The sequence below is a fragment of the Ostrinia nubilalis genome, chromosome 22, assembly GCF_963855985.1.
Source record: "Ostrinia nubilalis chromosome 22, ilOstNubi1.1, whole genome shotgun sequence".
NCBI classification, from domain to species: Eukaryota; Metazoa; Arthropoda; class Insecta; order Lepidoptera; family Crambidae; genus Ostrinia; species Ostrinia nubilalis.
This window is the reverse complement of record NC_087109.1, coordinates 7,986,178-8,001,338: the sequence shown is the minus strand read 5'-3', so window position 1 is coordinate 8,001,338 and position 15,161 is coordinate 7,986,178. Positions and strand designations below refer to the sequence as shown.

At 46.0% G+C, this 15,161-nt stretch overlaps 1 protein-coding gene across 1 annotated transcript; it reads right to left on the bottom strand.

The window, feature by feature from the left end:
- Positions 1-2,482: 2,482 nt before the first annotated feature.
- LOC135083059 (uncharacterized) lies at positions 2,483-14,943 on the bottom strand. Its single transcript, XM_063977823.1, has 17 exons — positions 14,879-14,943; positions 13,882-14,019; positions 13,451-13,603; positions 12,740-12,932; positions 10,679-10,769; positions 10,328-10,456; positions 9,809-10,072; positions 9,227-9,359; positions 8,481-8,588; positions 8,179-8,286; positions 7,914-8,000; positions 5,903-6,028; positions 4,934-5,081; positions 4,198-4,334; positions 3,576-3,678; positions 3,191-3,309; positions 2,483-2,870 (listed from the first exon to the last, which is right to left on the bottom strand). Exons 1-17 carry the CDS (start codon positions 14,932-14,934, stop codon positions 2,483-2,485), a joined length of 2,481 nt encoding a protein of 826 aa, XP_063833893.1. The 5' UTR covers positions 14,935-14,943.
- Between the last annotated feature and the right edge of the window lie 218 nt (positions 14,944-15,161).

Sequence of the window (15,161 nt, the reverse complement as noted above, 5' to 3'; positions counted from 1 at the left end):
CCAGCCCCAGCCGCTCGAAAAACTGCTGCAGACGCAGCGACTCTTCAGAGGGACTTTTGGGGGAGAATTCAACCCCTAAGGGGACAAAATGGGGTCCAACTAAACGCGAGCGTAGCCGTAGTATACTTGAAGAATGCCGGAGACGTAGTGAATCCTTAGAGGGGCTGTGCTGTCGAGGGTGAATTCATTCCCCAAGGGAAGAAACGACGGGGTCCATGGTTTAATGCGAGCTTATATACGAACCGTGTTATCAGCGGTAGCAGCCAGTTGGTTCGAGTCGACCGTAGAGGCTGAGGAGAAGAACACCGGGCTCTCGGGCGGCGCGTCCCGCACTATGGAGTCTTACTGGCGCGGCTCCAGCCCCAGCCGCTCGACGAAGCTTTAGTGACTCTTCAGAGGGACGATCAGGGGAGAATTCAACCCCTAAGGGGACAAAATGGGGTCCAACTTTACGCGAGCGAAGCCATAGCATTCTTGTAGAGCTGCTGGAGCCGTAGCGACTCCTCAGAAGGGCTGTCGGGGGTGAATTCATCCCCCAAGGGGATGAAGTAGGTCCAAAATCTAACACGAGGGAGGCTGCGGCTAAAAGCTAGTATAATACGAACCGTATAATCAGCGGTAGCCGCCAGCTGGTTGGAGTCCACAATGGAGGCCGAGGAGAAGAACACCGGGCTCTCGGGCGGCACGTCCCGCACTATGGAGTCGTACTGGCGCGGCTCCAGCCCCAGCCGCTCGAAGAACTGTTGGAGACGCAGCGACTCTTCAGAAGGACTATCGGGGTAATCCTTCCGCAAGGGTTCAAAGCTTAACGCGAGCGAAGCCGTAGTACCTATACTTTTTGAGCTGCTGGAGCCGTAGCAAGTTCTAAGAGGGGCTGTCGGTTGCATACGAACCGTGTAATCAGCGGTAGCCGCCAGCTGGTTGGAGTCCACAGTGGAGGCCGAGGAGAAGAACACCGGGCTCTCGGGCGGCGCGTCCCGCACTATGGAGTCGTACTGGCGCGGCTCCAGCCCCAGCCGCTCGAAGAACTGCTGGAGACGCAGCGACTCTACAGAGGGGCTATCGGGGGAAAATTTACCCCCAAAGGGGAGGAAACGGGGTTCAAGGTATAACGCGAGCGAAGCCGTAGTATACTTGAAGAATGCCGGAGATGTAGTGAATTCTTAGAGGGGCTGTGCTGTCGTGGGTGAATTCATTCCCCAAGGGAAGAAACGACGGGGTCCATGGTTTAATGCGAGCTTATAAATATACGAACCGTGTAATCAGCAGTAGCCGCCAGCTGATTCGAATCCACAGTGGAGGCCGAGGAGAAGAACACCGGGCTCTCGGGAGGCGCGTCCCGCACTATGGAGTCGTACTGGCGCGGCTCCAGCCCCAGCCGCTCGAAGAACTGCTGGAGACGCAGCGACTCTTCAGAGAGGTTGTCGAGGGAGAATTCAACCCCTAAGGGGACAAAATGGGGTCTAACTTTACGCGAGCGAAGCCGTAGCATTCTTGTAGAGCTGCTGGAGCCGTAGCGACTCCTCAGAGGAGCTGTCGGGAAGAATTCATCCCTCAAGGGGATGAAACGACGGGGTTCAAAGATTAATGAGGGCAAAGTATACGAACCGTGTAATCAGCGGTAGCAGCCAGCTGGTTGGAGTCGACCGTAGAGGCCGAGGAGAAGAACACCGGGCTCTCGGGCGGCGCGTCCCGCACTATGGAGTCGTACTGGCGCGGCTCCAGCCCCAGCCGCTCGAAGAACTGCTGGAGACGTAATGACTCCTCCGAGGGAGTATCGGGGTAATCCTCCCGCAAGGGTTCAAAGCTTAACGCGAGCGAAGCCGTAGCACCTATACTTTTTGAGCTGCACGAGCCGTAGCAAGTTCTAAGAGGGGCTGTCGGGGGGTTCTAAGAGGGGCTAATGGGAGTGAGACGCAGCATACGAACCGTGTAATCAGCGGTAGCCGCCAGTTGGTTCGAGTCGACCGTAGAGGCTGAGGAGAAGAACACCGGGCTCTCGGGCGGCGCGTCCCGCACTATGGAGTCGTACTGGCGCGGCTCCAGCCCCAGCCGCTCGAAGAACTGCTGGAGACGTAATGACTCTTCAGAAGGACTATCGGGGTAATCCTTCCGCAAGGGTTCAAAGCTTAACGCGAGCGAAGCCGTAGTACCTATACTTTTTGAGCTGCTGGAGCCGTAGCAAGTTCTAAGAGGGGCTGTCGGGGGTTGAATTCATCCCCGAAGGGAATGAATTGGGTCCAAAATCTAATGGGAGTGAGACGCAGCATACGAACCGTGTAATCAGCGGTAGCAGCCAGCTGGTTGGAGTCGACCGTAGAGGCTGAGGAGAAGAACACCGGGCTCTCGGGCGGCGCGCCCCGCACCATGGAGTCGTACTGGCGCGACTTCAGCCCCAGCCGCTCGACGAAGCTTTAGTGACTCTTCAGAGGGACGATTAGGGGAGAATGCAACCCCTAAGGGGACAAAATGGGGTCAAACTTTACGCGAGCGAAGCCGTAGTATTCTTGTAGAGCTGCTGGAGCCGTAGCGACTCCTCAGAAGGGCTGTCGGGGGTGAATTCATCTCCCAAGGGGATGAAGTAGGTCCAAAGTCTAACACGAGGGAGGCTGCGGCTAAAAGCTAGTATAATACGAACCGTGTAATCAGCGGTAGCAGCCAGCTGGTTGGAGTCGACCGTAGAGGCCGAGGAGAAGAACACCGGGCTCTCGGGCGGCGCGTCCCGCACTATGGAGTCGTACTGGCGCGGCTCCAGCCCCAGCCGCTCGAAGAACTGCTGGAGACGTAATGACTCCTCAGAGGGACTGTCGGGAGAGTCCTCGCCCTCGCATGGAGCCGACGCAGGGCTACGGCCATCTGTGCGCCGGTATCTACAAAAAATAAACATATAAAAAAGGGGTTACATAGTATACAAGTTTGAAGCACATCCAGTCTGTAAATGATGTACTATCGGCAACAGTGTTAACTGCCCATTGCCGGTCATGTCGTCTCGTTCTATCGCAAAGAATCACCATTTGATGAGAGCGAGAGCAAAAACGGAAATGTATAGTTAAAACTGTGGCCGTGTGTACAATATTCCTCAGTAAATAGAGTAAATTTAAAATTAAGATTTAAGAATAGTGATGGCCCCAGAATAGTGCCTTGCAGAAGACAAATTTTTACAAGTCAATTTAGAACTTTCTGAACTTACCTGTCAGAGATATCTGATTTCGAGCGCAATATCGGTCGCGGTCGCCTCTGCTTGTAGCGCAAGCACCGTTGTCTCTTGAACGTGCCCAGAGGTGACGTCACCTCCTCTGGTGGACACATCTGAAATAAAACAAATCTTAAGTCCACATCCTTAGAGCACAGTTTTGTTAACAACTACCGTCCTGTGTTGTGGATGGCTTAATATTAACTATCATGGCCTCTGATAGTCTGTGAAAAATAGTAGGTATTTGCCTGTCATTCTAGTTTGAGGAGTAGAATAAAGTTTTATTTAAAAGGCAAATGGCATAGGTATAGTTCTTTCTTATCATATTTTTAACCTTATTCCATTGTCTTAAGTTTAAGAAGCAACCGTAATTAGAAGAGACCTGGTTTGCATTAACGTATTCCTGCGTATCATCGAGGCGCGGACGTCGCATCTGTTGATACTGCGGCTGCTTGCTCACCAGTTCCGTGCTTGGCGAGTGGTATCTAGGACAAATACATCAAAATAGTTAATTAAAAAAAGAATAGCAATGGTCCCAGAATAGACCCTTGTAGGAGTCCTGATTTTACAAAGTAAATAAGGTCTTTTGCTGTTACTATACCACGAAGTGTCCTGCATAATTTATTGTAATCTATAGGTAAGTACTCTTTGGTCGGCCGTTTGGTGTAGTGGTTCAGAACGGACTACTACGACGAGGTCCCGGGTTCGATTCCCGGCTGGGCAGAAATTTAGATGGAGAATTTTAATTCCTGTGACGGGTATAGGTGTTACTATGTATAATATGTATGTATTTAAAAAAAAAGTATAGTATAAGTAGTATATCCATTAAGCTAGCACGCATAACACAAGCATTAAGTTGCTTACTTTGGGGCTAGCTGGCGTTGTCCAAAGATTTCATTCTTATTAAATTTCTTATTTTTAAATAAAGAATAGTAGAGGTCTCAAAATAGTGCCTTGAAGTAACCTAATTCTTCTACTGTGCTATATTTCATTTCCCTGCTTACCTATTATAATCTCTAGTGTTACTGTACTCCTTTCGGCCCACGTTGAGACATTTGAGCGGCGTCTTGTAGGCGCAGTCGTAGTCACCATAGTCGTACACAGGCGGCTCGTCTTGGAACTGCGGCGGCGGGGCGCTGGCCTGCAAGGGAGTAAGGTAAAGCTTGATTTCTAAGATAAATCACAATATAATATCACTGACAAAATTATTTAACATTTTTTATGGAACCAAAGGCGATCTGAGAAGCAGAGCGAAAGCAGAATAGAACTTAGTCTTCCCGCTGATTTTGTTTGAAGACGTGTTTTGAATACGACGTGGGCCGCTTTGGTGGAAACCGGACATAAGGTACTCAGAAATATCAGGTCTTCCCAACCTGTCTGGTTAGCGTGAGGAGTAGGCGAAATCCTCAATTTGCTTTCGTAAATCAGGGAGGGTTGCGCTCCTACACTCATGGCTTGAATCATCGTATTTTGATTGCCGCTGTGGTCTAGTGGTTAACACTTTTCTGAGACCTAGGGGGTCCCAGGATCGGCTTCTGTTTTGAGTATAAAAACACGAGGAAGAATAAAGAGCCAGTTACCTGAAAGTGTATCCTAATTCCGGGATTAGATCCCAACTGCGGCGGCGCCGACATGGTAGCAATTATTATTTTATCCTTCATTTTCCTCTGGTAAATTAGTGGGTCGTGCTCCTACAGTAGGGACTAAAAACCTGATAAGATTTGTGAGCCAGTTTCTTACCTGGAAGTGTATCCCAACTCTCGGTTGCGGCGGGTAGTGCGGCGCGAGCGCAGGCGGCGGCGAGGGCGCGCCATCTTGGAACTGCGGCGGCGCCGACACGTAGCATTCCAGCTCCTGCCCGTACTCCGGGTAGTACGAGTTGTAGCGGCTAGAGGAACAGGGTAGTCAGTTAGGTTTTCAAGGCGAGTGTGAATAGGCACTTACAGGGCAGATATGTTACAGGATTAGACTGCATCCTATTTAACACCAGGTGCGATTATGGTCAAATACCTGCCTTGTTATGCATACAAAATATTTGGTAGTTTTCGAGAAGGACTGTGGTAGTGAAGGCTTTGTCCGGAATGCCACAGTTAGCACTGGGGTATTTTAGTGGATATGCCTTGTCCTTCTATTTTTTTGAGCCTCAAATTATATCCTGCTCTGCCCCCACAGAGTAGACAGGGTAGGTACCATCGGCAACAGTGTTAACTATCCATTGCCTGTCATGTCGTCTCGTTCTATCGCAAAGAATCACCATTTGATGAGAGCGAGAGCAAAAACGGAAATGGATAGTTAACAGTGTGACCGTGTGTACATGCAATATAATCAATTTTTCATCCGACACAAGTTTGCTTATACCTACTCAGCTAAACTACAGTTTCAGTTAATCACTTGTTTGGGCACTTATTGTCAAAATTTAATTTTGCTAGATAGTGAAAAATAACAGTAATAAAGCGAAGTAAACCAATGATAAGACTTCCGTTACGAAAACAATCTAATTTCCAGATGGCTGTGAATCTTTTCGCTGGACGCAGGCCGCTACCAATCGATCAACATGGAAAGCATTGGGGGAGGCCTATGTTCAGCAGTGGACGTCCTATGGCTGAAATGAGGATGATGATGATGATGATGTGAACCTTTTCATCTTTAATAAAAGCTAACGATCGTGATAATTCTTAAGAACATCAACAGTAGGTATTTAATATTCACCTCGTCTGATCATGCTGTGTGGACGAGCCAGAGTCGGTGCGGCGGTGGTGGTGCGGAGGCGCGCTCCGCTGCGTGTAATGCCCGCTGGAGCCTCCCGAGTCCCTTGCGAAGGACGACCCGCATCGACTGGAAACAAAAGACAAACATAATAAAGTTTGGATCATTCGGGAAATAACTACTTATTAGTCCAAAAAATATGAACTAAGTAATTTCTAATTGTGAACAGTTGTGTTGTTTTAAATAACTAAAGAACGTTCACTACTAGGAAAAGGTCTTTCCACGGATTTCCACAAAGGGCTTCCACAACAAACGGTCCTGCGCTACCCGCATGCAGGTGCTTCCCGCAACCTTTACTAGACCGTCGAGATGGAGTCGCTGATCGCCAGGACGTTTAGCCATGAAGCTAAAGATAAAAATGGAGGGCAGAGTTGGAACAAAAACTTGAGTCAAATACCTACTTATATCTATCTCGCTCTCTGCGGCCCTACCTCTCTTTTTAGTGTGAACTGTAGTATTGCTATCTTCTGATTTAAATATCCTTGTAAATTCTTCGAAATAGCCAATTCACTAACCAAATCAGAAGTTAAACAAATAAATAATTAATATTTGAAACTAAGATTACCTAGTTAAATAAAAAATCACAAAATTGTCGGCCATTTAGGCTTAATGTGTTGGCGAATCAGGGACTTACAATCCCAATTCCTGGGTAATCGGTACCATGTGGCAACATCGGCCCAATCCGGCCCATCATGGCGGTTGTTTACTATTTTGTTTATTAAGCAGTTAATTTCGTTTGAGATTGTTTACAGGAAATAATCATTGTTTTATCACAAGAATTGGTGCAAAATTTTGTAGTGCGTGGTTGCGGTAGTACGTGGTGTCCTGGAAGTGACATAAGATTCCACGCGTAAGTGTTTATTTCGTGATTTCCGACATTGGATCATTGTAAACATTTTTCACATTTTTTATAGCCTGCCCAGGAACATAAAAACCCTCGCCATGTTGCGGAAAACTAATGGTACTAATTTCTTTTAATGGCAACAGTAACTGAAAACTTCATTGACATGTCACCTTGCATGTCAGTCTATTGCTGTCAAAGTGTAAACAAACTTTATTTTAAATGTGTGCAATTGATTTTGTGAATTAGATTGCTAAAATATTTTTATAGTCGTGAAAGAAAAGTGGTTCACAATGTGTTAATGTATTTGTCGAAGAGAAATACTAAGGGTTCGGACAATATTTTCATTGAATAATGTTTCCGACAAAGGTTGTCAAATTGACTGACATGTTTATCGTATAGTACAGTCCACTATGAAAATTAGCTGTAGTTTATTTCAACTACCTATTTTAAAGTTTTTTGTCACTTTCCAAGTTTTGAATTTTATGGAATTGGGAAAGAAGTAGGTACCGAGTTTGAAGCGTTCATGAGCAGACATTGCAGTTGAATATTCAAGTTCTGAATTTGATTATTGATGAATAATAAAATAAATCCTACTATCTCGATAGATGGTTTCATTTAATTTATTTAAACCAGGTTACCTTTAATAATATTTTTTCGTTAATTTATGAAAATATCAAATTAGCCCGTAATCCTGAATCCTGGTACATAAATTTAGCCTATTAATTTAACACAGGTACGACTGTACTCAGTGTTGCACTATCAAATGCAATTGAGGCGCCTCTATGCCAGGGTTTTTATGTTCCTGGTCGGGCTATACAGTAATTTCTTCCTAAAACGTTTTACCAGTAATTACACTTATCATTTTTAATGATACCTATGTCAAGAAATAAAGATTTTACATTGGTTTCATTGAATTTGAGCAATTTTATATTTTTTGTTTATTTAGAAAGAGCGAGTCTGCCCACAGAGAGCGAGATAGTGATACTTAGTTTGTGCTTCAAGTAGGTATTCGGAGTGTGGCCTCCATTTTTATCTGTAGCTTCATGCGTTTAGCTAATGTGTCCCGCGTACTACCATTCTCTCTACTTCTAATTACCTTTGTTGACCTACCTATTGTAAGATTGGTAGTTGTCCTCCCCCGGAGAAGGATGTTCGGAGAAAGCTTCACACGATGACATCAAAGAAGAATGATTTGACCTGCAAAGATATGTTTTGTTTGTTTAGCAAAGAGGGTAACCTGTTACTTTGCTACAATTTTCTTTTGGGACTTTTAACACATCGTCACTTGACACATGACGCGGTGTTCTAAGTCAGCAACTTCGATAATATTTAAACACAACTACCCAAATTGGTATAAAGTGGTTTGTTCTCTTACCTCGTCCCCTTAGAAGAGCACGAGGCAGTCCGCTGATGGTTGGAGTGCCTCCGACGGCGCGGCGAGCGGCCGATGGAGCCGATCGTCTCCGTGCCCGTCACGGTTGGGCTAGAAAAAGAATAGATACCTAGATAGATTTCCTCCATAGACCAATCATTCCTCATCATTCAGCGTTCAAATCATGAACTACTTTCATTCCGTCGTCATTCTACTATTCCGTTACACACAAAACTCGTTAATCCTACATGTATTTATTGCATAACACACTAAATAGGACAAGAAGTAAAGTTGGGTAAACTTACTGTTCAGTATAGGAGCGAGCCTGCGTGTGGAGGTCGGGCAGTGATTTGTGACTATTTATGTTGCTGCCCTCGTCGCCGCGCGCGCTTGGCTGCGAGTGAGAATTAGACCTGCCAAATACATAAGTGGTAATTATTTTATCTATGGAATTTATCGATAGACCAAAACGGGACTAATCCCACCTGCTCACATACGCTGTAACTCTTTTACAAAATCAGAGCCCCGATTACGGTAACTTTTAACGTTTCCAATCCAGACGCGCTTCTGATTCTGCGATAAGATTGGTCAAAACAGCTGACGTACGCTGTTGAACGACCAATCGTATCGCAGAATCGAGAAGCGTGTCTGGATTGGAGACGTTAAAAATTACCGTAATCGGGGCTCTGGGTCTACAGTTCTACAGAAACCCAACTGACAGAAGTTAAGTAGGTACCTACTCGAGTATTAAGACATTGGCAAGCAGAAAGAGGGTTGTTAGAGCTAGGGTTATGATGTTGGAATCATTGGAGTTAAGGTTCCATGGAATGATCTATTGAAACTTTCAGTAGCTGTTTTCAGAAAATGACTTTGAGCTGTAGTGATGATCAATATACAAAAAAACAACTGACTATCGGGAAAAAATTATTTTGGACATGGAGTCGGAGTTGATATCATGCATCATCTAAACCGTTAAGATTACGGCTGGAAATTTTGATGTGATGCCATCAGAGAGGTGATGTCATTAAACCCTGGATGGAAGAAGGATTACCTGGTATACCTGGGCGCGGAGTGCGCGTATTGGGCGGGCGGGCTGATGGCACCCAGCTGCTCGGCTGGTGACCCTGGCCCGCTCACCACCGGTTCAGGCAGTTCCATGTGCGAGGGGCTGGAGTGCGAGCTCGCTGGAAGGTACGGTTCTTGATTAGTTGATTGGCAAACGATGAATTTTTGTTTTGTTTCTCTAAGAGCGCCTTCAAATTAGAGGCGTGATCAAAATTAAATAATGTGCCCTAGATGTATGTAGGCCTGACTTTGTAAATTAAGCTAAAGGGCAAGAAGTAAGTCCTCCCTTTCTACGTGTATATTAGGATCAAGGCTTTATTGTGTTCATCACATAATAACTTTTGAATACTAGGTACTTTCAGCTTTGCGAAAAACTGTGCCTGAAATATTTCTCACTGTTTCCACAGAAATATTGAGAAATCAATGCGCCTTGGACAACAGACTGTCGATGCTAGACTGGGCTAAATATGTCATAAGTTATGAGAGATCTATAATATAAAATTGATAAGTAGTAACTGTGCCTGCTGATTGACAGAGCTGACGATGATAAAACATGAAAGATACTCACGTATAGAATAAGCGCCTTTAATCACAACTTCGCTCGGCCGCTGTCGCGGTATCACGAAAGACTCCGGGAAGAACACCCTTGCGTCTCCAAAACTTAAGGGCCTGTTCAACTTGTCAGGGTCCGACTTCTGCGCCTTAGACCCCGACGTCCCAGAAGACGAGGTCCCAGAGAAAGTTCCGGAGGTGTGCTGCGAGCGGGGATTGGTCTCCCGATCAGGGTACGAGTCTTTGAGCCGTCTGCTTTCTGCGTAGATTTTGTGCGCTGCTGAAAAAGTTGAATTACGTTATTGATCCCTCTATTCCCGTAGCTCTCCAACACGGAAAGTGGAAGAAATTGAGAAAAAAATAGTTGTGATAACTGCCAGTGGGAGACAACGCTAGGTCTTTCCATTTCCCTTTATTGGTGGACAGTGGACACTGAGAAGAAATGAGTTGCTTTGGCCTTCAACGGTGGATATCGAATCCGAAGAAGTTGTATTGTCTCTAATTCATTTAGACAAAGGATGTAAATGATACTTACAAGCATAAGCCGGTGAGTAGACATTCTCCCTGCTATCCGAGTGCTCTAGCAACCTTCTGAGAGTGTTCTGCAGACCCTCGCCCGCGCTCACCGCCCGCCTGGTACTGCCAACACTTCTTGTTGTTGCATCTTCAAAGAACAACGATCGTGGATAAGTAGGTAATTTCAATCACAATAAGAATCAAAGCCAAAATCAAAGCTTTTATTCAGTAATTAGGCTCTTCCCGTGACGCTTAAACACGTCCCAAATATTGCTTGTCCTACCACCACTTCGGGACAACATATTGGGCTGGTGCTGAGAAGATTCTATGAATGTTAGATTGATGTGGTCTTGATGAAAATTAAACTTACAAGGGTTGCAGCAAGCATCATTGTTGAGTGCCCCAGAGCTGACGAGGTGACAACCACCCGCTGCTATAGCTTGACTCAGACCACTGCTAACCTGCGAAAGAAAATAAAAGCTGGTAGATTTTTTTGATAAACCGGTTTAAAGGCATGATAGCGTCGTCAATTTTCAAAGGTTTTCAAAAAATTAAAGATCCCTAATGGCCTTGCCACACTGGCGGATTGCAAGCGGAGCGGGCACGCCGCGGTCGCCAAAATGCTTGCAAAATGCCGCGGCGTACTGCGCCGCGCCGCTGTTCCGCCCAGAAAACGCTTGCAATCCGCCAGTATGGCAAGGCCGTTAGGATTCTTCATTAACTTTTCACGTAAAACAGTTTCCATCAGATGACTTAATAGGGGAGATGGGCCCAAAGCGGGTAACTTAAGGTTTGTGTCAATAAAAAAGACGTTACTGCAGTTGCAAAGTTATATATTTTTAATAATTCGTACAAGTATGTATTAAACTTTGTAATAAAAACTAAAAATCACTTCTCTTGTAACAAATCACTTCAAAAATTTAAGAACTAATCAGTCGGTCATTTTACCCGGTTTGCCCGCAGGGGGTGCCCAAAGCGGGTATGGCCGCTGGGGCAAAACGGGTCGAGACTGGGCAAGGCGAGGTACTGACGTTGGCATTGGCTTTCTCAATGTTAGTTCTATATCTCTTTTCAAAGGCTTTACACCAATCTTCTCCAGCAGTTTGACTTTTGAAAGGGTGCGGAATTCTATTGCTCTCTGCATATTGATATACGTGAGATAAAAATCCGATTTTGTCAGACCAAAAAAAAGATTATCCATGTTAAACAAAACTTCTATCAATTCATATTCTTGTTCAGCCAAAACAACAAAAATTACCTATGAAAGTACCATTTTTGTATCCATATATAATTAGAATAAGAATAAGAAGCGGTTACCCGTTTTACCCATACCCGCTTTGCCCAAAAGATACTTTTTCACGTTTTGTAAAATAATTTCAAAATCTTTATCAGAAATGTTGCTCAAACTATAAGAATTCTACGCTGTTTTAATGCAGAATAATACACAAGTAACAGATTCAACACAACTTTAAACAGAATGAAGTAATTCATATTCACATATCTTGATATTTTTTTGTGAAACAGGCAAATAAAAACATTCGCGTCTCGGAGCTCCGCCGCGCGTCGCCGATGTTTCGGCCAAACTGATTCGTTTCGAAACGAGTTCGAGCGTTGCCACGAAACGCACACATGTGCCCAATCGGCTTGTATACGTGAATAACGAAGGCTACCCGCTTTGGGCGGTATACCCGCTTTGGGCTCACCTCCCCTATGCAGGCCAAGAGCTTCTTCGTTGTGAGTAAATAAAATTAAAGCTCTCACCCTAAGCGGTAACTCCTGCTTCCTATCCAGCACCGTCTCGGACTTTTAGAAGGCCTTGCTCTCCGCCAGCAGCTCGACAGCAGACTTGCGCTTCTGCTGCGGTTATTGTCGCTACAAAAGCTTTAAAATCCTGTTTTGCTGATTGACTTTGTCCTTGAATTCTTACCCTAAGCGGCAACTCCTGCTTCCGATCCAGCACCGTCTCGGACTTGACGTAGAAGGCCATACTCTCCGCCAGCAGCTCGACAGCAGACTTGCGCTTCTGCTGCGGCAATTGTCTCTTCAAAAGCTTTAGAATCCTGTCGTGCTGATTGACTTTGACCTTGAATTCTTACCCTAAGCGGTAACTCCTGCTTCCTATCCAGCACCGTCTCGGACTTGTAGAAGGCCTTGCTCTCCGCCAGCAGCTCGACAGCAGACTTGCGCTTCTGCTGCGGTTATTGTCGCTACAAAAGCTTTAAAATCCTGTTTTGCTGATTGACTTTGTCCTTGAATTCTTACCCTAAGCGGCAACTCCTGCTTCCGATCCAGCACCGTCTCGGACTTGACGTAGAAGGCCTTGCTCTCCGCCAGCAGCTCGACAGCAGACTTGCGCTTCTGCTGCGGCAATTGTCTCTTCAAAAGCTTTAGAATCCTGTCGTGCTGATTGACTTTGACCTTGAATTCTTACCCTAAGCGGTAACTCCTGCTTCCGATCCAGCACCGTCTCGGACTTGACGTAGAAGGCCTTGCTCTCCGCCAGCAGCTCGACAGCAGACTTGCGCTTCTGCTGCGGCTGCGGCGCGAGCGAGCGCGGCGCCGACATGCCTTCCTTCTTGCGCGGGAGCTTGAAACTCGCGAACAGTGAGTCGGCTAGGCGACGCCTGGAAGTGAAAATCTATATTTATAAAAGCAAAAGGTCACTGATTGACTGACTCACTCATCACTAAATCTCAGAAACAAGTGCTAGGAGTCTTTAATTTTGCTTGGGGGTTAAAATTCCTTTTAGAACGTAGGTGCTCACTAAGACGCGATTTTGCAAAATTCAACCACGCGAACGAAGTCGCGGGCGGATGTTAGTTTAACATATTTGTAAGGTCATCATCATCATCATTTCAGCCATAGGAGGTCCTTTGCTAAACATAGGCATAACTCAAGAAGGGTGACACATTTTAACTGTAACTAAAAAGACAAATATCCGCATAATATTCGTCTGGGCTCTACTGCGATGCTAAAAACAGCCCGTCTTCTACTTTATCGTAAAATAGCACTTCTCGTCCCTGGGGAAACTAAAATAAAAATCTAAAGGTATTTAAGAATCAGGTAGGCAGTATGCATACATTAAACTAATTCCTATAGTTTCTTTCTTCCTTAAAAATGAAGATATTTTCTCATGATGTACCTTGGCGGCGACTCGAAGGACCTGGAGAAGGAGGACACAGTAGCCGCACCCTCGAACTTCTTCCGAACCTCCTCGACCTTCGACCAGCCGGACTCCACGTTGAGCCGGCGGTTCAGCGGGATGGTTTGTGCCGCATGCTTGGTCAACTCCTCCCTGTCAAAGTCAGAACTTCTTTATTTGACTCGTTCGTTTTAGCCGAAAGACTTCCACTACTGGACAAAGGCCTCCCCCAAGATTTTCAACAAGGACCGGTCAGGCGCCTCCCGCGACCTTCACCAGATCTTCGGTCCACCTAGTGGGAGGCCCGCCCACACTACGTCTTCCGGCTCGTGGTTTCCACTCGAGAACTTTTGAGAGAGTACGCACTCGAGAGCAGCAGCTGTTCACAGACTTGACGAAAGAACCAGCCATCGCTTCTCTCATATTATTACCTGGTCTTCTTGACCGACACCTCCGAGATCAGGTCGCTATGGCGGGTGCTGCGAGCCTCATGGCACCGCTCGATGAACTGACGGCGACGCAACGAGAGGGTGGCCGATGCCTGGCGGCTGTCTTCGTCGTCAAAACACCTGAAGATCAGAGAGATTTAGTTATTTTTTATGTCACCAAAGAGTGAACAGCACAGTGGAGTTCCAACATACTACTAAAGACAATAATTAAGAGGTCTTTTAATTATGAGGTGCTGTTACATGTTAGTCGTTTATTTGCAGGATAGGGCAGCAAGGTTCTGGAGTGGAGGCCACGTTCAGGAAAACGCAGCGTGACAAACCTCATAAAGGTAGCAAACAGGCCGGGCGAGATGGAAATAATCATTGGAGGAGGTAACAGTGAACGTCCTGTAGCTGAAATGATACTGATAAAGATACGTAAAATTATTTGACAACTGCTTTGGAATAGAAATGGCCATATGTAACGGTCTTGAAAATGTCCGACTGATGATGACGTCCTGTTTAGAATGCCTAAGTTGAATTTGAAAGAGCACTTAAAAAACAAAAGATATGTTTCATCTACATAAAATAATGATAAAATAAAAATATAATAGCTTTCGACTGGCTCCATTAAATAGTTCCTTTCATAATAATATTTGCTGCGCTTCAAAATTTCAAGCTCAGCTAAAATAATTGGGTCATCCCGATACACGCTTGTCCGGGCACGTGACGAAGTGTTAACGAACTGTCAACGCCTGAATATGTGTCAGCAGTTTTAATAAACTAGTAAGGGGTGGCTGGCTTGGCTATAAAACAGTTTAGATAATAATAATCCATAGAAATACTCGTTCAGCGTCACCTAGCTCATTTAACTGATACTATGGTAAAAGATAATGGATATTAACTTAAACCACGTCACGTCATAGTCACGTTACCCAATGGGCTACAAGAGATGAGCAAGAGGCCTGGCAACAGGGGTACCCAGCGGGGGCCACGTTACCTAGCGGGCTGCGCGAGGTGCGAGCGGCAGGGCTGGTAGCAGGAGAGCGCGGCCATGTCGCCGGGGCTTGGCAGGTGTCCCTCGCGGTCACGTTACTAGCAGGGGGCCACGTTACCTAGCGGGGGGCACGTTACCTAGCGGGCTGCGCGAGGTGCGAGCGGCAGGGCTGGTAGCAGGAGAGCGCGGCCATGTCGCCGGGGCCTGGGGCAGGTGTCCCGCGCGGTCATCATTCGCACACGACCAGCTCCTTCTCCTCTACGGCTCAGGATTTTTCTGGAAAGAA